The following is a 20,748-nucleotide window of genomic DNA, read 5'->3' on the forward strand; positions in this document are numbered from 1 at the left end:
AACCTGGCATCTAAGAATCGACTCCTCAAAATCATTACGGCTTCGCAGGTGGACTGTTTGAGCTGCATCTGAATGCTGGAGAACTTCTTGTGAATAATTTGCACCATCCTCTCAATTTCCTTCGGCGTGATCGGCCTAGTACGACTCTGCTCTCTCAACAGGTTCATTACGTGGGTGGTGAATTCGTTACAAGCCTGAAACAAACAAACACAGAGCGGTCGATTTTATTTTCATTGACTGCGTAAGAGACGTGTGTCTCGAACTTGAAATATTTTTTGTGAGATATGATCGATTAAAAATATGAAACTGTTTCGAGACAAATTTGAATATACTGCGAATTCACCGGCAAAGGAATGAAAATGAGCAAGAAAACGAAAAAAATACTATGACCAGAGCGTGAAAGGAAAAATCGAGCGAGGGAAGAAGTGAGAGACGAAGGACGCGTACGTATAATGCATTATTCCTGGTGGCTGCTCGGTTTAAGGGAAAAAGGACTTTACTCGATATCAGTATTCGAGGCGAGCACGCTGCCTCGCGAAAGGGAGAGAATTGGAGAAAGAGAGAAAGTAAGACGAGAGGATGAGCCGAGCAGTGGGGGAGTAGCTTTTCCTGAGGGAAGGAACCGGGAAAAGGCCACGGGAGGGTGTCGAGATACGAGAGGAGTCAGTGGAGGAAGGGGATCGAACAGGGTGGCTTGCAATTTCGAAATGGATTCCACTCCGCCGACGATCCCACCTCTCTCTCCCTTCGTCCTCCTTTCTCCATCCACCGATGGCTTCTCTTCCTCTTCGTTCCTTTCTTCCACCACACGAGACGTGGGGTGGATCAACCCCATCGACTGTTGCACGTGACAGAGAAAGAGGGAAACAGAAAGAGAGAGAGAGAGAGAGAGAGAGAGAGAGAGAGAGAGAGAGAAGATGCGAGGAACGAACGAAACGCTGCTGAATTGGATGGAAAAGCCGTAGCGAGTCGCAGTCCCCTCTCCTCCCCCGCAGACTGATTTCCTTTAATTTCTAAAATGCTCTACATCTCAAAGTGGATGATACTACGATGACCATCCGATAGATTTTGATACGGGAAGTACAACTGACAATATTAATCATTGCATTCTCGATTATTTCAAAAATGCGTGGGAAAAATTGTCGGTGTTTCTTTCATCTAGGAAAATATCTCTGGTAGAGACATTCTGTATCAATATCTCCTTCTACTTTCGAATTGTGAAAAGACGTTGATTCAGTGTATAGAGAGAAAGAGAGAGACTCGGGATACGGAGTTATAAAATTAGGATCCATGCCGTTCTCTCCGATACAAATCAGCCGCAAGCATAAATTCGATTATGCAACTGTCGAGGCTCTACGCGAGTTGTTTCTCTAACCGCAGAAACGCGGCCGCGCGACCATCGGTGTCGGGCAGATATATTTAGCAATGTACACGTTGGAATTTCCATAACGTTGCCGAAACCGGCCATTGCCACCTCCACTCTCGCGATACGCGACCGTATTAATAGAGCGTGTTGCAGTAAAATTAGAGCGTTGCGAGAAAATGTGCCCCTCGCCGGAGAGCAAAGTACGGACGTTTAGCGTTCTCGTTAAAATACATCTTTCTCTTAGCTTTGTAATAATAAATGAAACGACACGCGATATATAACTTATTTACCGTAAATATAAAAAAGATATCAAAAACAAGCGATTATATATAAATGTTTTATACACTTAAATTATTATGCGTTTATTTCATCTCTCCGACGGTAAATTACAGTGTCGGTTGCATTTCACATTCCGAATTATGGTAATAATTTAGAAAAGGCGCGAGATGTTTATATTCTGCTTAACATCATACTTGATACGATTTACGGTGGATTATACTAGTCGAACGTACGGCAGTAAAAGAAAATATTTATGCGCGCGTAAAATCTTTTCTCTTCTCCCTTGCCCCTCGCCGGAAGAACACCGGAAGATGCATTTTCTGTACGCTTTTTCTGAGATACACAATATATGGAATAGTACGGACGGTCGGAGGGAATCAGAGTTGAAAATCGGATAAAATAAAGGCGGGCGTGTACCGACGAAATTCATGGTAGGTAGGATGTTTGCTGGCGGTGATCACGCGATCTCGTAAAACCCGATGCGGTTCTATTCTCGTGCTTGTCACGCCATGTTGCATAGTCAGGCAGACATTCACCCTAATGCGGCGAGTCGACCGAATTTGAATAGTAAATTTCGCTTATGGCCGAACTTTCTACCATGACAACGTCGGTCGCTAACTAAGCCAATAACTTTTTAGATATAATGAAATATTTATACCATTTGTTCTCGGCAGCAAATTTTTTCCACAGAGATATTGTCTCTTTTTTATACATATATATTATGTAAGCGGAATATTTTTAATAAAAAAAAATGGTCTCATAATTTTCTTGACTCGAGCGTGTTGATAAGCCGAAAATTTTGCAATTTTTTATTAAAGTTTATTGGAAAAATCAAACAGAGCGTCTACTCAAATCTTGTAAAAAATTGTCTGAAAATTCTCTGATCTTCGAGGTATTTTTGTTCAAAATTTCAAGTAAAGAGAATATTTTAAAGATTGTTTGTAATCTTCTAAAATAAATTTCTTTATTGTATATTTATATTTTTTAATCCTTATACGAAGATAAAACCACTTAAGTTTCGAGTACTATTTTACAAATGTAATAGTTTTTACCTTTCGTAACATTTCTATTTTTCCACCACTAAAAATTAAAATAAAACATTGAATATATAAACAGAGATAGAGATATATATTTATAGTAAATATTTATAATTTACAATTTATATATATAGTTATAGTTTACAGTATAAGAACAAAATTATCGAAGAGAGAATTGCTTTGAAAATTTCATAAAAATGTCTGATTTTCCATTTTTTCCAGGAGCATGTGCTTTATTTAAAAAATCAAAGAAGAATTATAACAATAAAAAAAAAAAAAAAAAGAAGCAAGAAGAGTCTTTGCCAGAAAACAGAGGGATGGAAGATTTAAAACTCGTTAACGGCCACGTTTATCGACGGACCACCCCTCGGCAGCACGCACAAGCTACGTCGCAAAGTGCACGCGAGCGCATATGTTTTCAGCGTGTATTATTGTTGCGGCTACAAAGAATCGTAGCACACGCATTACAGGGGCGGATCCAGGGCGTTTCTACAAAGACGGGTCGCGAATTATCATTTGTGATAATTCGTTCTAATACTAATGGCGGCGCAAACTGGGAATTGTCGTTTTCCAAGAATATAATCTTTAATTTCCGCATTAACACGCACTGTTTCGCCGACTGAAACGGTTGTAAAAGCGCTCTTATCAGCTTTAGCTCGTAAAAAGGGGTAATACTATACGCGTTAACTCCGCTTTCAACTCGGTTAAAAGAATAAAAGCACGCAGGGCATTCTCCTCTACTGAAATATATATATATATAAAGTTACATTAAAATAATTTCACACGAAAATATAAGCGCGCCCGATTTTAATTCGACCCTGACGAACGCCGGACCGAAGGACCTCCGGTGGGGATGTGCGTGTTTACCGCGGGGAAACATCAAGCCCGCTGACACACACGGTGAAATATGGGGTCGAAACGGGTGTGGCAATTAAAGCACACGGCCCACACACTGCGTTCGTCTACAAACATATATACGGCCGCGTATATTCGCAGGGAGCAAGTGTGTACGTGAAGACGGAAAAATTGCCGGCGAAAACGCGAACGACGTTAAAAAGAATTATGCGCGTACAGGGCCGATATGAGTGGGCCCTATTTACCGTAAGAATGCTCAATTACGCATGACGTCATGCAAATGTAAGAGCTTTTTACGGTAGCGACGCGTTACATTAACCGGAATGACCGGTGATCTGTCCGATGAAAAGAGAATGCGGATGTAACTGATGGCGTGAAATAACTAGTCAAAGTACTATAATATATCGTTACATGTAATACTTGGGAACCTATATATTTAATTTAGTACAAATGAGAAAGAAAAACTGCGATTATTAATTTCGCAAATGTTGGCGTTCGTATAAAGTTTGGATCGTTAAATCAATGTTTAATGTAACGCGATTAATTAAAAATTCCTTTTTTTTTTTTTATACAATCTTTCATCCCAACAATTTCCTTCGTAAAATTGAGCTATTACAGCAGGTCGAATTTTACAACGCGAGGTCAAGGGAATTAAAAAAGAAGAGCGACCGAGAAAGAAATTCTTAATGAAACAGCTCACGATAATATTGTCGAATTTCCGCAGCGGTAATGGTCTGGCGCAGTGATTTGCATCGTTTTGAAAGGACCTGTATCACGCGACATACAGTGGCGAAGGGGAGGAGGGGTTGGGCCGTCCGACACGCGAGATTTTACTTAACGCGAGCGGGCCGGTTCATTAGCACGCGAATCGCTGGCAGCGGTTGTTCGTCCCCAGCGCACGCATAATCCCTTCTTATCAGTATATTTCCAAAGGAGCGCAAAATTATCAAATATTGCAAATTGACCTCAGCGTTATGTGTTCGAAAAAAATTCTTTTATTACAATTAAAATCATTAATTTTTCTTAGCAATTCTTTTAAATTGAATCAATGAAAATATCACTGTTTAAAATCACTGTTAAAATGACAAGATATTATATCATCGTGAAAACATATCGCTAAATTAAAAAAAATATTAGCCAATACCACTAACTGATTCTCTGATTTACTGATTATATTTAAAAGAGAATAAATCCAAAACAATGTCCGGTATGCTGTAGAAAAAATTTGTTATAAAAAATTTTGAGAAATATAGCATAGAAAAAAAGTCGCTTAAAATTACAATTTCATTAACAATTTAAAAGCGTACTAAAACAAGTTATCATTTAATATCCATAGATAATTGCTTTTGATCGATTCGTTCTTCATCGTTGTTCATATTACAATGAGAATTGATTCGTTCGCACTTCTTCGATACTTGGCATAATATAAACGCACCTTGGCAAGATCGTCGATGAACGATAAATTCGCGTCGACGTCGTCGAATTTCACGAGCGAAGAGATTATCGATGGCGGGGAATCGAGCCGGCTGATAGCGGGCCGGGATGGCCGAAATTTGTCAGCCGCCGGATCTCGACGATAACCGCGCGGCTACGCGTTTAAATTTTTCATTTCGCCGAGAGTTTTTTCCGGCCGAGGGTGAGTAACGGCGCTCGTTTATGCGCTGCGAGTTCATTTTGTGCCTTTTCGATTTGATTTTTTTTTCTCTCTCTCCCTCTCTCTCTTTCTTCCTTCCTCCTTTTTTTTTTTTTTTTTTTTTTGCGCTCGCAAAGTCGAGGACGACGGATAAAACGACGCGAATGTAATTCAATACTCGATACCGCGTCGATAATAGCGTGGACTCCGCTCGCTCGCAGCGAATAATATTCATAAGCGGGATTTGCATAAAGAGCGAACGCGCTCGCGCTTTCCTCGGAATGAATAATTTTCGCAGGAAAGGGGAGGGGGAGGGGGATATTTCGCGATGTAGCGCGCGCAAACGGAAAAATGTGTGACTGCGACGCCGCGCACTGCGAAAATCAATACGAGAGTTAAACTTTAACCCGTTTGACTTAATGAGCCGGTTGGTTGGCCGGCCGATTTGCATTTGCCACCGATTATTTATGTGCCGATCAAGATTAGACTTGCGGAAACGCGAATAACAGCGGTATTCATTATGCGATCTAAAGGCGAAAATACAGAACGTCCTCAAATAAATTGGGTACGAAGTCGCTTTTAATACATGCACGTGTGCACCACACCCACGCACACGTATAATTTTTTTTTTTTTTTTTTTTTTTTTTTTTGGCATACGTACCTGTTCGTATTTTTCTAATTCCTGGTGATAAATTTGCCTAATCTGGGCGAGTTTGGCTCTGTAATCCGAATGTTCGATGGCGTTGTCCGGTTGGCCAGGTGGTCCAGCAGCGGCTGCTGCGGATGCCGAAGCGGCAGCCCCCGCGCCGCCGCCCTTTTCTGGTCCAGCGACTCCCTCGGCGATCAACATGTTGTCCAATCGCATTAGTTGTGGATCTGGTGGCTCCTCTTCTTGCGTATTTCTCAATGACAAAACTGAAAATAGACAAGAAGACACAAATGTGAGATAAAAAAATTCCATACAAAATTACGAAAATTATTTACAAGTATAATTCTAGGGAGAAGTAGTGTTTCTAGAAGAGAATATTCATTCTCCGATTTTTATTTCTGCTAAAGTAATTATATTACAAAAATGTAAAGTCGTCCTTTATTAAAGCATATTTTATTTCTCGCAATTTTCAGATTTCTAAAATTTTTGCAAACGATTGATTCGACGCGAAAGAACGTTGGGAAAAGAAAGAGACATCGAATTATCACACGGGAACGTGTTCTCGTGAAAATCTAGGAGGTTGTTCGCGCAGCGGCCCCAACTTTCAGAATCGCGCGTTTGTCGATCATAAAAGAATCAATTTTGCCTTGGCCGTCTCTCCAAACGTCTCTCCGCCGATCCTCTCCTCCTTTTTGTCTTAAGGGCCCGGTGCATGCAGTGGTTTAGAACGGGTAGTTTTCCGCGATGTAACAGCGGTTTTATTGTACTTTTACGGCGCATGATGGAGCTGGACGACCCATAAAACCGCAGAGCAAGGGAGACCTTCTACATCCCCGCCATTCGTACAACTCTAGCTTTTCCACCACCCTCGCGCGAGGCTTCCTGCCAAAGATGCACCCACGTCGTCTTCGACAGTTAGCACCCTCTCTCAACGCAAACAGAACGCTGACATGCATACAGAAAACGAAACGAAAGGGAGCTCTTAGCTTCTTTGAAGAAGCTAAGAGCGTCAAACTAGAAATTTCTTCATCAGAGAAGATTAATTTTTTTTTACGCGAATAAAGCAGAATCGACATCAAATCTGTTGAAAGATTTGCGATGGCGTTACGATTAGGATTAAAAAAGTGCACTTATAATTGTAAGAAAATATATGAGAATTTATTATTTGAATATAAAAATTAATTTCGCAAAAATTTGTTTAACTTATTATCGGTTTCTGTGTATATCATTAATATTTTATCATTATAAACTCCTTATGAATTTGTGTGCGAAAACTCGCGCGATAAAACTTTAGCGAGTTATCGTACTTTTATAAGACGTGGTTTTATATGAATGTACTCGCATATTCGCAGATGCCCAAGTCACTACTTGAATTCGCTCGAAACTTTTCTCGCCTCCGCCACTTTTCGCCACGGCTCGTGAAAAAAGTCCCCGGGGACCCGCGGCGAAAAAGGGGGAAACGAACGAGACTTCTCGTGGATTCGCGGAGGCGTGAAACGAATGCGCGGGGCTAATGCATTTATACGAAGTGTAACAATTACGCAAGTAGAGAAACGGGGGCTAGAGTTCCGTCTCTTCTGTAAGACTCTAGGGAGAGATTCTTTGGAGCAGACGCGCCGCGCTTTGAACAATGGAAACATTTCTTCAAAAAAGACCCCGTCCTCTCAACAACTTAGTCATTAACTAATTTATCATCGCGAGACTCAAAAGTATTGCCATTCTTTTTTTAGACAGCATCGGCAGAATTGAATAAAAATCTTTGTTGCTGAAAAGAAGAAAAAAAAATTGCTGTCCTGGGGGAAATCAAGATCGAGTTTCCATCGTTTCCGGATTGAACGAATGCTGATCGGCGGGCGTTTCGAATAGGGGATGACGTCAAAAATTGAGTTACGACGGAGAAATGTGTACGGTCAGGTTGAAGGAGAAAGCTCCCCGGGAATGAAATCAAATAAGTTTCGAAATCGTAGCACGTTCCGCGGCACTTCCACGGTCGACTTAAGAAGGGGTTAACGACAGTCAACGCGCGGCCATTAAAACTTCCGGCGGAGTGCCGGGAACTTTTCACGGTACTGTGGGTAATTAAAAATGAAAAACCTCCGGATCGGCATCGTGCGCCGAAGACGGCGGAATAAAAGGTCGGTTTACGGCGATGCGGAAGAACTTGCACCATTGAAAGTTAAAAGGTCGAGCAATTTCGACCAGCGGTACACGAGTCCGCACCCGTTTCAGAGTGGACATAAATGTTTATCTTCTTTCTTATCTACGAAAAGATTATTCTATTTTTAATCCTTTCGATCTTGCCATCCGTTGTAATGACTGTCAATTTTATACTACAATTTATAATGTTTAAAACGAGAAAAAAAGATATTTAAAGAAAGAGGACAATCAATATTAAAGTCTCATAATGCATTTTGACAAGCACATTCTTGTATATTGTTATAAAGATAAAATTATCTATTAAAATTCATTTGTCAAAATAAATAGTAGATTTTATTTTCCTTAAATTATAAAACAATATATTTTTTTATATTTTAATCGATAAAATTTATTCGATAAAATATCGTAAAATTTCAGTCTAGAAATGATTTATAATAAATTAATAGAATGTATGTAAGTATGACAATGTCTGAAAAGTTTTCGTATAAATTTTGCGATAGTATTTGTCGCGATATAAATACCAAGCAGTGCCTGTATACATTCACTAAAATATAATATAAGGAAGCGAGCGAATTAAACGTTCTTTCGGAATTATTTTCGTATCAGCGAGAGAGCGCGGGGGGTTGGGGCGGGGGTGGCTTACGAGCAATAATCTGGCTATTAGGGGGTGTAAGGGGCGGCTCTGCGTGCTGCCATGCTGAAGAGGGGCCGGGCACGGTGGCAACCTCCTACGGGGGTCCTTACAAGCGCGTAAACTCAGTTTTACTAGCAGTTAACATTTTACGACTCAGACGGTCTGCCCGAGCGATCTGCTGCTCTCGCTCTCGCGGTGTCGCTCCGTCTCTATCTTTCTTACTTACTTTACCCCCCCCCCCCTTCTCTCTCACCCTCGATTGACACGTACACAACGTGAGGCTTTGTATGAAATACCTAGTATATAAATTCGTACTGGCTGCCGAAGCGTCGACGTAACGCTCGTCGTTTTCGAGGGTCGTTTGCAAGCGAGAACTAAATTAATACGATGTTCCGTTGAAGAGCGAGCTAATCGCTCGATTAATTCGCGCAAATTAATTCCATGTGAAATATAGTAATTTTGTAGATTAAACACACGATGAGTAGTCATATTCATATCACTAATTGTGTAAAGCCCTTTTCTTTGTCCGATGCTTCTCGATCGCTTTTTAACGCATCCAGCGAAAATCGACCTGCATTTTCTCTCTCATGTATCTCCTATTGTACATTTATTTCCTCCTTTCCCTATCCACTACCACCGCCGCTGTTTTCCACCGCGAAAAGCGGGTAGCAGCCGACAACCCTTTGTTACCGTGCCTTATCTTAATTGCTTTCACGGGTTCCCGTTTAGATCAATACACACCGTCGGCGCGTCCTGCCACGCCGCTCGCTCTCTTCTCTGTTGTTTCGCTTTACGAATCTAAATTATCTCGAGGGTTGTTTCGACGCGCGGATCTCGTCGCTCTCTCCCTCTCTATCTCTTTTTCTTTCTCCTTCTCTTGCATATTTTAAGAGCGCCGGTTGGAACTTTGTCGTAAGATCCGTGGCAGGATGGTCTGAATTATCACACACCCGGCGTCGTTAGCGAGATTAGGACAGCTTTTCTCTACAACGTCGTCGCCATTTCAACGCGAATATGAAAATAAAGTGTACAAAAATATCAGCATATAATGAAGATGTTTATTATATATATCCGCGTATAAAAATAATCAAGAGAAAGAGATGAGTAGTAAAATAGTGGCTGCACGTACTTTCAGTTATTAAGCTTAATAATTTCCATACGTAGATTCTCTTACCAATTAGTTAAAATTACAATTAAATTAATATCCCCTAAAATTATCTGATAATTTATTTTTCTTTTTTATAGAATTATAAATCTATTCTTATTTTATTTATTTTGCTTTATTATACAGACACATATTGATAATGTAATCGAATTTTTCATTAAATTATTTTTATCAGCTTTTCATGCAGACTCCATGCAGACCTAAATCTATCTGCCATTTATTTCCTTTTTTCGTTTGCTTCCCTCGCTTTCTTTCTCACGCTTTTATTCCCTAAAATGAGACTAAACGAGGAAAGAGAGAAGCCTGAAAGGGGAAGGGGAAGGGGAAGGGGAAGGGGAAGGAGAGAAGGTAGCCGAGATGGCTGCTCTTTTAATTCGAGGGTGAATTTGGACGGTAGAAATTCGCTTTACGAGAGGGAATCGGAGAGGATGAAAGAAAGACGCCGGTGCCTGCGTCCCTCCTGGGATCCGATATCGATGCCCCTGCCTCGTAAGAATATACCGAGCTCTCCTGATTTACGAAGGAAATCGAGACGGCCAGGCTCGTGTTTCGTGCCTCATCCTCTCTCATTCGACGCGACGTGACGCGATGCCAGCTCGCGTGCCGGCTTCGAATGTCGAGATAAAAAACGAGCGCGCGCGATAAACGCGCATCTAAACCCTTTTATCGAAATCGGGTACATATTCCATTCTCTTTTTCGATTGGATTTAATTCAAAAACGATTAATGTTAAATATCCTAAATACACGATCGGAATTTTTGTATATAATAAAAAGAATTCGGGCATGCAATAGCCAAGAGATAAATCGTCTTCTTGTAGAAATAAAATTGACCCAGGTCATGGTGCTCCCGCACGCACAAGTAAAAATTTCAGATATTTTTACTTGCGGTAAAAAAAAAATTGTCTCGAGTTGGGTAACGTTTTAACACGACAAACGGTTCTAAGGTCCCGTAACACGCTGCGCGAATTACCCTCGGCAGTTGCACCCGCCGTTTCGCGCCGTATCCCGTCGATCGCGGATTTATCGACGCGGAAGTTTCCGGCGACGAGCCGGGATTTCTGGTCGGTCGAATCTCGAAACTCTCTTTCCACCCGTGGAAAACAATGTTTTGCGAAGTTCGGGGCGGAAAACAGGCGGGAAAAGTGGGTGGTGGAAAGAGAGACAAGGCTCGCTAGCGCGTATATATCTCCCGTTTTATGTCGCTTGCGAAGAGTAGAGGGAACTTCTTTTCGACGATTTCTTTCGCGCTCTGGCAATTTCGTGCTTCCGCTGCCCGCGAAAAAAGGATCCCGCGCGAACGCGCGGTGGTGTGTATTCTCGCTCGCAAATGCCACGCGATGTTTTTCCAGCATCGAGACGTCGCCATCCTTCCCCCCTACTCCCTCGTTCTTATTCTCTTTCTCTTTCTTTCGACCCCCTTTCTATTTTTCCGTTCTCCTTACGACTCGAATTCGCTCGACCGTATCTTCGCCATGTTCCACCCGTCCAACTTCGACCACCGCCACCCACCCCCACTCAGCCCTTTTCCCTCCTATTATTTCTCTTCCTTTTTCCAGCCACTTCCGTTGGAATACTCGTCCCCTTTCCGCTCGCTAGTGGCTGGCCTCCAGCCTCTCTCGTGCTCCTCCAACCCCGTAAATCAAAACTCGACGCGAAAACGCGGCCAAATGTACACAACGCGCGGCGCCCGACGTACCGGGTGTCCGGAACGATCGCCGGCGGCCATCGATTTCCGCCGCCTGGACGGGATAAGTGCGAAGATGGAGAATATCGGCGTTTCGTTCCTTGGCTACCTCGAAGGCAGTATATATACTCTCGGTCGTTTTTGAAAATAACGCGTTTAATATAAGATCGTCGTTATCTCTAAATCTAATACATCTTATATATTGATATATTAACCCTTAAAGTCACATGTGGGTCATTTTGATCCTATCGATATTATAACAATAAAAAAATCCCGGAGGCATTAATAAGAAAAATTATATTTTTAAATTTATTTAAAAATTTTTTTAATTTATTATTTAATTTTTGTTGTACATGACTATTTTTTATAAATGTCAAAGAATATACATATATTAATTTCTGTAAATTTTTTCAAGCCCTTTGAAACAGCTAAAACTGCGAGATTGACACAAGACTTGTGATCCATAATAAAGAACAGAATAAAAAATGTATGACCTACAAGAGTTAATAATTAATTAATTAATTTTGACTTTATACTACGTTTTATAAAAAAATTCAATCAAAAATTAAATGATAATAATTCGCGTGCTCTTGATATTACACTTCACTTGATATTAGACAAGTTTTTTATAAAGATATCTCTATAAAAATACAACATATTGCTTTCTGTAAAAGTCGCTCCAACTTTCAGCACGACTCAATATTTACTCCTCAATCCTTCCAGCCGACAGAGCGAACAAAGGACTATAACGTAGCAAGAGGGTGCAAAGTTCGCGAAGCATTCTCTGCTCGCGATGGAATGCGATCCGAGACGACAGACGGGTGAGGGGAGAAGGGGATCGAATAAAATTTTACGGCCACGAAATCGCCCAATAATTGTTACGGCTCGCTTTGATCGCGTAAAACACGTCGTAAACGTCGAAAGGGACGAGCCCCCGGGTCGACAGGAATTATTCTTAACCCCCTTACGGCGGTATTATGCCGTATTACTAGTTATGCGCTGCGTTTGCGTCCGGCTTTCTATAATGTGTGTGCCTACAAAATCTTATTTTATCCTTCGATCTGAGAAGAACATCACGTTAAATCGGTATTCTACAAAAAAAAAAAAAAAAAAAAAAAAAAAAAAAAAAGAAACGAAAGAGACTTGACGTATGCCATGTTGGCTTCTTATCATTATCAAAAATTTAAAAAAATGACACACAAGCGACAACTTGACATCACGCGATTTAAGCTTGAAAAATCGTCTAGTTGAATTAATTTCAAATTTATCGGAATAAGTTTTAACAGAAAAAGCTGCTGAATATTTTATAAACGTTGTCTAATATATTGATGATAATATAAATATATATTTTTTTTAATTGACGGTCCGAAAAAATTGGTAGTTGACATATGATTTATAATAAATTAGCATTCTAAAGTACAGAGGTGCTGTGTGAGAATACAATGCTCTTAGTAGCCTTTCGGTTTTACTGTTCTCAAGTATTACTAAGCCATTGTTCATTTACATTACGGTCGTGCCGAAGAGCAACAAGTTTAATAGTCCTCGCATGCGGTTTTATCGCACAATGAATTTCTAAGTGATTGCACAGCCATACTGCGCGTTCGTGGACTATATCGAGCTCAGGCTACATCGATTATGCATTTTGAATACAATAATATGTAAAATACAAACGGAAATATCTATCATAATATCATATCGTTCTTAATAAGATCGTCTCGTTTTTTTTTTAATTTTTAATTTTAATCAGGTTCAATGCGCGCTAAATATCGCCATATTCGATAAAATATCGATATAATCTGTACACATACGAGATGTTGGGAAAAAGTAGAGTAACTCAAGTGTATAATTTGCAAGTTGCGCTGCATAAGTCAAAAGTCAATCTAAAGTGACATTTACAAATTATAGATACGGCTTACTTTTGCTCTTCTCCATACATTTCTCTCGCGAAAAAGGAACTTACGTACTAAACACGGTCGATGGTCGGCCCGTCGGGACCGATATCCGTCGAAGAAACGTGTGGCACTTGCGAGACACCGAGTATACCATGTCCGTCTTGCAGGAGAGGAGAAGTGCAGGTCGTGTGCTATGTGAAACGGCGCAACCGAGAGAGGTCGGGCGGGAGATCTTTTAATGAAACGCGGATGTTAGAATGGCAGGAACGCTGCAAAATGGTCTAGGCGTGCTATGTATTTCACACACATACACGGAGACTCGCTATAGTTTATACACGAACGAAGACGTGAGCGCGGAGCCGGCAACGAGAGACAGGCGCGGTAGTATAACTATGAAAGGCATCCGGCTCGGATACATATATATTTACACGTACACGTTATATATAATATACATATAAAAGTATATATATATATATATATATATGTGTGTGTGTGTGTACGCGGAGAGTGCACGAGAGAGCGAGCGCGGCGTCTCGAGGCAAATTAAGCCCCTCGACTGCGCTTCGGCTTCGTTATTGAAGTGGCATTCCTGCTCAGGAACCCTCGAGAACTTGTCTCGACTTAACGTACGTACGGTACGTGCACCTCGCGGCAACAAGAGAGAGAGAGAGAGAGAGAGAGGGAGAGAACCGGACTTTTTTATAGCTTAATAACCCGCTCGCGCGTTGATTCGAAAAACCGCAAGAGCACACGCGTCGGGAATTAAATCACTCGGAACGTCCGAGGCGAGATGATTATTTTAACGATTCGAGAAACTTGTCTTGTCGAGCGAATAATCGTGAGTTCCATGTGTAAATCTCATGAATTTCTCAAGCCGCTTCAAATTACTTCTATATAGGGGTTATAGAAGAGACGACCGGGCAACGATCGTCTCATTATTCACTTATGCGTTCGCAAGTTACGAAACTCCGTAAGTACTGTTTTTACCGTAGCGACTTTACAGACTCCGTTCTTTTAAACTAACACATGTGTGTGTGTATATGTATATATACAGCTGTACAGAGTTATACGGGACGAAAGACATCAGTATTTCAGAGCCGGGTCTACTTTCTTTTTTCAGCCTTAATGCGCGCGTATCAGCGAAACTAGTTAGCCTCGAGTCCACATTGTTGTGAGACAATGCGAGACGGAGGGGGAGAGGGGGTGGTGGACCGGTAGGATAAAAAGGTCGAAGGTGATGGTGCTTCACGAACGGAGCCCGAGGAGGAACGGGGAGGTGGATGGCAAGGGAGTCTTAATAAAGGGTTGCATGTCGACGGCGGTGGAGAAAAGGGGGCAGGCGCGAGGGATGAAGAAAGAAATTCTTATTGCCTGGCAAGTCCGGCTTTTCCGCAATATACAGCGCAGGTGTACCGAATGTGTACCTCCTTCCCCCTACTTCCCCTTCCCCCTGCTCCCGCGGCCTCGTCGCGAGGAGGGTGGAAACACCCCTCGCACGCATGGTCAGTGCCGTATCCTGTATCCTGTAGACCATCCACTCTCCCGTCCACCCTCGCCTCGGAAAAATAAACCGTACAACGTCGATCTTTATGAGAGCTTGAAAAAAAAAAATATTTTCCCGGACCTTATTGTTATAGTAAAAATAAAATTGCATTATAATATAATTATAAATCATTTCACATAGTTTATGTTTTTCTCTAATTGTCAATCTCACGTGTTCTTGGAGTAAGATATATGTCATCATTAATCATATATATTCGACAGTATATTTATACTTTCTAGACTTTTAGCGTGTTAATTCTCTAACGTTGTAAGCAGGATGCTAAAAATATTACTTGCTATATAAAGCAAGGGGGAATACTATAATTATACAATATGCCTGTTTATATCGCGACGTAGACTACGACGACCCACAATGCCGATGATAGAGTTTCACTGCTATAAGAATTTATGAGCGTGGGATATAAGAGGCACGTTTCGTCCGTAGGTACTGTAAAATTCAACGGCAACGGTAATCGATTAAATAAACACGACAGGAAAACGCCTACGCGCGCATCGCGCGTCTTTCTCTTTCTAGTAGTCTATAAGCCCCGTTGGCGAAACAAGTCCATAACGCTTAATGACTCTATAACCTTGTTTATGCCTGGTAGAGAAGAAGCGACCCTCAACGACAAACTGGAAACGGACTCAATCTGTTTCTATTTCACGCGCGATAAGCCGCTGCCACCGCGGTCGTTGGAACAGTGGGAGCGAGCTTATGATAAAGTCAGTATCGAAAATACCACGGGAATCCGGTGAAATTCCGAAAGGATTTCCGCGATCACCGAGGGTGGCCGATCTATTTAGCGGCTAACCGTATCCATCCCACGCACGATAAGCAGAATAGGAATGTGAGATGGAAATATAACGCCTCGATAACGACATTTATACGGCGAAATCGAAAAGAAGATAAAATCGCGAATAAAATAATATGACGAATGATATTGTTTTAATTTCTTGACAAATAACGCTTCTTGCTCTGCAAATTTAGACTTTTGTTTCTTTGTCTTTTTTTTTTCTGAAAATCGAGATGTTGAATTTCGCGGAATATCGTCACTTTTCGTTCGGAGAATTCGCTCTCTTGTGAATTGACTGGATTTTTTTTTTTTTTTTTTTTTTACATCGTTCACATCGGAGTGTGTGTCAAAAAATTTTCTGCTGAGCAGAGTATTTCCTTCCCGAGTCTTCGGCCGGCCGAAAGCCCGTTTCCACCGTATCGTCCCTTTCTCGGGAGTGGGCGAACACGTCGGCCACGTTGTAGAGGGGTAGCCGGCAGATAGAAGAGAGAACGGAGGAGAGAAAGAGAAAGAGAGAGAAAGAGAAGAGACAGGGGCGGCGTGGAAGGGGTGCACCGACGTTCCTGGGGGTGAGGGCGCAGGAGGCAACGTGGTGTATTGATCGAGTGGCTCTCGCGTCGAGACCAATACCACTTTCGAGCCACCCGGTATACGTGTGGGTCCGCGTACGTATCTGCGAACGTACGCCTGTGTATGTGCATGCATATATATACGTGTGTATATATACATATATACATATATGTACGAGTCGCGATGCCTATGTAGCCACGGACCGACGTGCGCCGTATATACAGAGTGCTTCACGTAAAATGATCCAGTCGCGTGTCTTGAAAGATATTAGAGGCGGAAGAAGGATAAGAAAAATGCAAGGGAAAAATGGTTAGAAAAAATCTGAGAAAAAGTTTGAAAGAAAAATTTGCTGTCTAATTAGATTACACGATTATTATATGTATGTATCTATATTCGAATATTTATTTCAATTTTTTCTATTGAATTGGATATAAAAAAATTTTCTGTCAAATTTTTATTAACGAAAAATTGCTATTACTATTGTTGTAACGTCATTTCGAGTATAGTGTAAAAATCGATAATTAGAAAAGAGCAAATGTAAAAAAAGATTTGAAAAAAATTACAATCAACTCCGCTTTATTACAGGATATATTCATGAAATTAAATATCTCTGTTAAAATATTTGCTCGTCTCTTTATCGTATTTTTTTGATCCGAATATAAAAGACTTTTCTGTCAAGTCCATGTTGGAAAAAAATCATACCTACGGAATTTATAAAATATTCAAAACAGCCATGTAACATTCTCTATATGTGTATCCATACGCAGTGGACCAAACTGTACTCACGGAGAACGAGAGGCGACGATCAGAAAATAACTCAGTCGGCGCGTTTTCCGCGCGTGTATCTCGGTGTACGTTTATAAGCGCGCGCACAATCGCGGGTGTGTGTGTGTGTAAATGTGGATGCTGAAAACACCATGATCTACGGCGTGTGCAGCCCCGCGAATAACGCCGGGACACTTGGCCTGGAAAATCTCCGGAGTGCATTCGCGCGGATGCACCGACGGCAGAGTCGCGCACTATATTCGCGTGCGCGCAAACGCATAAACGTCAATGGACGGTGGACGAGGAAGGGAAAATTACTGCTCTTTCTTTATCGCTGAATAACTTTTGTCGTGACGCACGCGTCGTCGCAATGTCTAGGAAATGTCTTCGACGAGAATATCGGCCACGTAATTTCGAAAGGACCTTCGTTTCTTCAAAGACGTATGATAAAATTCTCTCTCTCTCTCTCTCTCTCTCGTGACGAATGAATTAGTTAGAAAAACCGCTAACAATATTTCAAATTATCGATGTATTTTTTGCTTAAATATTTCTTGTTAGATTTAATTTTAGATTTTTCTCTAATTCACTAATATTATTTATATTATTATTATTGATACTCTGTCGTAGAAATCGTAATCACAACGTGATCGGCCACGTTTATAGTGCTGAGAAATGCATAAAGTCGAAGAATCTTTACGTGCTTCGACCGTGAGGCGACTAGTGAAATTATTCGAGGCGCTTTATATTTGACGCCAAAACATCCGCAATAAAACGTAATGACGATAGCGGTTTCCCAACACGCTCTCACGACTGTGAAACCAATCCTATCGGAGAGATCGAAAGTCGTCGAGAAGGAAAAGGTCAAGGTTCAATTTCCGACTTGGATCCTTCGGGCGATTTAAAATTTAGAATTCCATCAGAACTTGAAGGCTCTTTCCGCTCGGTGGCATCAGAATTCTTTGGCGCCGAGCAAAATCGGAACGAGAAAATGGTCGAAAGAGACGCCGACGCGTGTTAACTTTAATTCTAAAACCATGTGTGACATTCTATTTTAAAAATATATATTCTAATTTCAGAAAAATCTACTTTTAAAGTTGCAAGAAATTCTTACCAATAAGAATAATTAAAATTTCCTTTTCTTTCGATAAATATTTCGTTAAAATAATTAATTAAAAAAGAATTGAGACCAAGTTATTTTATATTTGAAGAGTGTCCATTTAAATTTACAATACTCTCAAACTCTTGAGATATTTTTCACACAAGAACTCCTTTTCTAAGGCTGGACAAGATCTTGAAGGCTCCTTCGCGTTTCGTTTTCGCGCTAGTGGCTCCCGCGAGTGCTGTAAACGCTTTCCGCCGGTGCATCATCATTGGGAAAACCACCCTTACCTTTTCTCCCCCTTCAACTTTGCGATTTCTTCGGTTTCTAGTTAACGAAGAGAGTTGTCTCTTATACGCGAAATACTGCTAAACTAAACTGAAGTTTCGGCACAAAACTTTCCGCGATACACACGCTACGTTGCAACTTCGTTATCCACATCTAATCCATAAATTGTACAACTTTAGTAATCTCATCTTTCTCGATTAGAAAGTAGCGAGTGCTTCTCTCGTAGAAGCGTAAATTTGCATTTGAATGTTTTCCAAATAAATCTGATAAATTCATAATACAGGATACAGTGCATAAATGTGTTACATAAGAAAGTAATTTTTTATTAATCTTATATATATATATATATATATTAATGCGAGTATTTCCATCGGAACAATAGATTGAAAGAAACACTCCCTTATATAGGACTCTAATGGAGCCATAGACATCAGGCATAGCCCATAGAAAGGCCGGAGAGGGCAATCCGTCCCTGAGGAAGGGTGGACAGTCGGCTCAGCTTCATCCCCACCGAATCCTCGTCGAGGGGAAGGGCAAGGCGCTCGATATCAAATCGTGGAAAAACCGGCGTGGAAATATCGAGGATGGAGCTGAAGACGCATTATTGTGACTCGGCTGCCTATGGCTCATTTTTTTCTACCTTAATCTCGATAGATTTTTATCTCTCTCTTTCTCTCTCTCTCTCTTTTGTGCTTTTTCTAGATTTGATATACTTTCTTACAAAGATTACATTTCAGAAAGCAAAGAGAAAGGAGAGACGATACTTGAATTTATCGCTATACTAATATATAAAAATAAGAAATTAAATTTAAGCAATTCTGTCAAGCTTATAATAAACTTTGTTCTGATTTATCCGAAAAGTTTTAGAGAATACCGTCTCGCGATCCAATATTCATGTGTTGCGAGTTATTTCTTGACATTGCGTTTTATGTCACGGTATGTCATTATTAAAGAATCTTATGAGCACAATTAGGGTTGCCAGCAAAGTTGCGCACATCTGGACCCCCGGTATCGACACACCTGCACACCTTATACAGAACTGGTAACCCTGCATGCAAAGAGAGAGAAAAAGAGAGAGAGAGAGAGAGAGAGAGACAAAGAGAGACAAGGCAACTGCACCCCGTGCTTTGCGGCTGCCAAGACATTTTTCTCGCAACGCCACTGTGCATGCATAATGCATGCACATGCAGGAGAAGGAGAGGACCGACTCTGCCGCAGACTCCTTACGCGGCGAGAATTCGAAATCCTTTGCCGTGACAATTTTTCTCATCGTCCTCCCTGTTATCTCCGCGAAGATGACGGTCGCCCGGTTATCGTTCTGGTAAAAACCGTTTCGTGTAAAAATGTCAGAATCAACGAGATGATATCGTTCCTATACTTGGCGCACACAGATACGCGAATTTCCCGAGATTTTTCGCTAGTACAAGTCCGGCGATGCATATAAAAAATGCACAAAACGAGCAGTCATAAATGATGAATGTCTCGACGCGATATTGGGCACGTTGAGAATTGACGCTTTCAACGTGATGTCTGGAAACGGCCGGTACGTTCCAATAATTTAACACCTACCGAGTATATCTGAAAAGAAAAAGATAGAGAGGGAGGAGGGATACAGAAGAAAGCTTTTATTTTATTTTTAAACATCTCTCGATTGACGTCGAAAGATTATAAGAGAAACATCGGACCGGCGCGGCGAGGCGCGGCGCGTTTGACGAAAATAAATTTTCCACGCTATTCGCGTAATCATAATCTTGCGAAGCGAAGGAAGGAGGGGACAAAAAGTCGTCAGTGACGCAGCGAGGCGTCGCGACGCCCCGCGCACTCCCGTCATATTCCGAGAGCGGCGGACGCTCCTCTGCCGCAGACACACGGGACCTGTTGCTGTCGAGTTTACGGTGTTTTTACGAGCGACGTTACAGCCACCCCTGAGTACGGGGGTTGAACACACCCTAACCGTAGAAACGATATCCCTCTCTTCATTGCCGACACCTATGCGAGCACCGTCGTTGGATGGTGAACGAGGGAAAGAATAAAGACGGAGCAAGATCGCGAGAGGGAGCGCGAAAGACAACACACTCAGAGTTTACCGACCGTTTCTCTCTCGCGCCGAAACGACCTGTCAAATGACTTTGATCATCGCCGGAATAAATTTGCACGAGCATTATTGTTTCAAAGTTTAAAAAATTTAAAAACAAAACAAGAAGTTTTTGCAACTATACTCGGAAAAAATAATGTGTATGTTAAAACTCGATATCCCCCCTTCACTTTATCTTGAATAGATAAAATGAACGAGACTGGCATAGAGTCGCCGATTATGACCGGAGCGAAGACCAGCGAG

At 41.4% G+C, this 20,748-nt stretch overlaps 1 protein-coding gene across 9 annotated transcripts in view; it reads right to left on the reverse strand.

Moving 5' to 3' along the window:
- Positions 1 to 20,748, reverse strand: part of Exd (PBX homeobox extradenticle) — a 48,863-nt gene that overhangs the window by 15,310 nt on the left and 12,805 nt on the right. For all 9 annotated transcript variants that reach the window (XR_012048286.1, XM_072908741.1, XM_072908739.1 and 6 more), the window contains exons 3-4: positions 5,832 to 6,085; positions 4 to 194 (exon numbers count right to left, since the gene is read on the reverse strand). Coding sequence is in view for 8 of the 9 variants with exons in the window: in XM_072908741.1 (XP_072764842.1) it covers positions 4 to 194; positions 5,832 to 6,085 (445 nt within the window). In the remaining variant the exon portion in view is untranslated. The remainder of the gene's footprint in view (positions 1 to 3; positions 195 to 5,831; positions 6,086 to 20,748) is intronic.

This window comes from Anoplolepis gracilipes, chromosome 16, assembly GCF_047496725.1.
Source record: "Anoplolepis gracilipes chromosome 16, ASM4749672v1, whole genome shotgun sequence".
In the NCBI taxonomy this organism is placed as follows: Eukaryota; Metazoa; Arthropoda; class Insecta; order Hymenoptera; family Formicidae; genus Anoplolepis; species Anoplolepis gracilipes.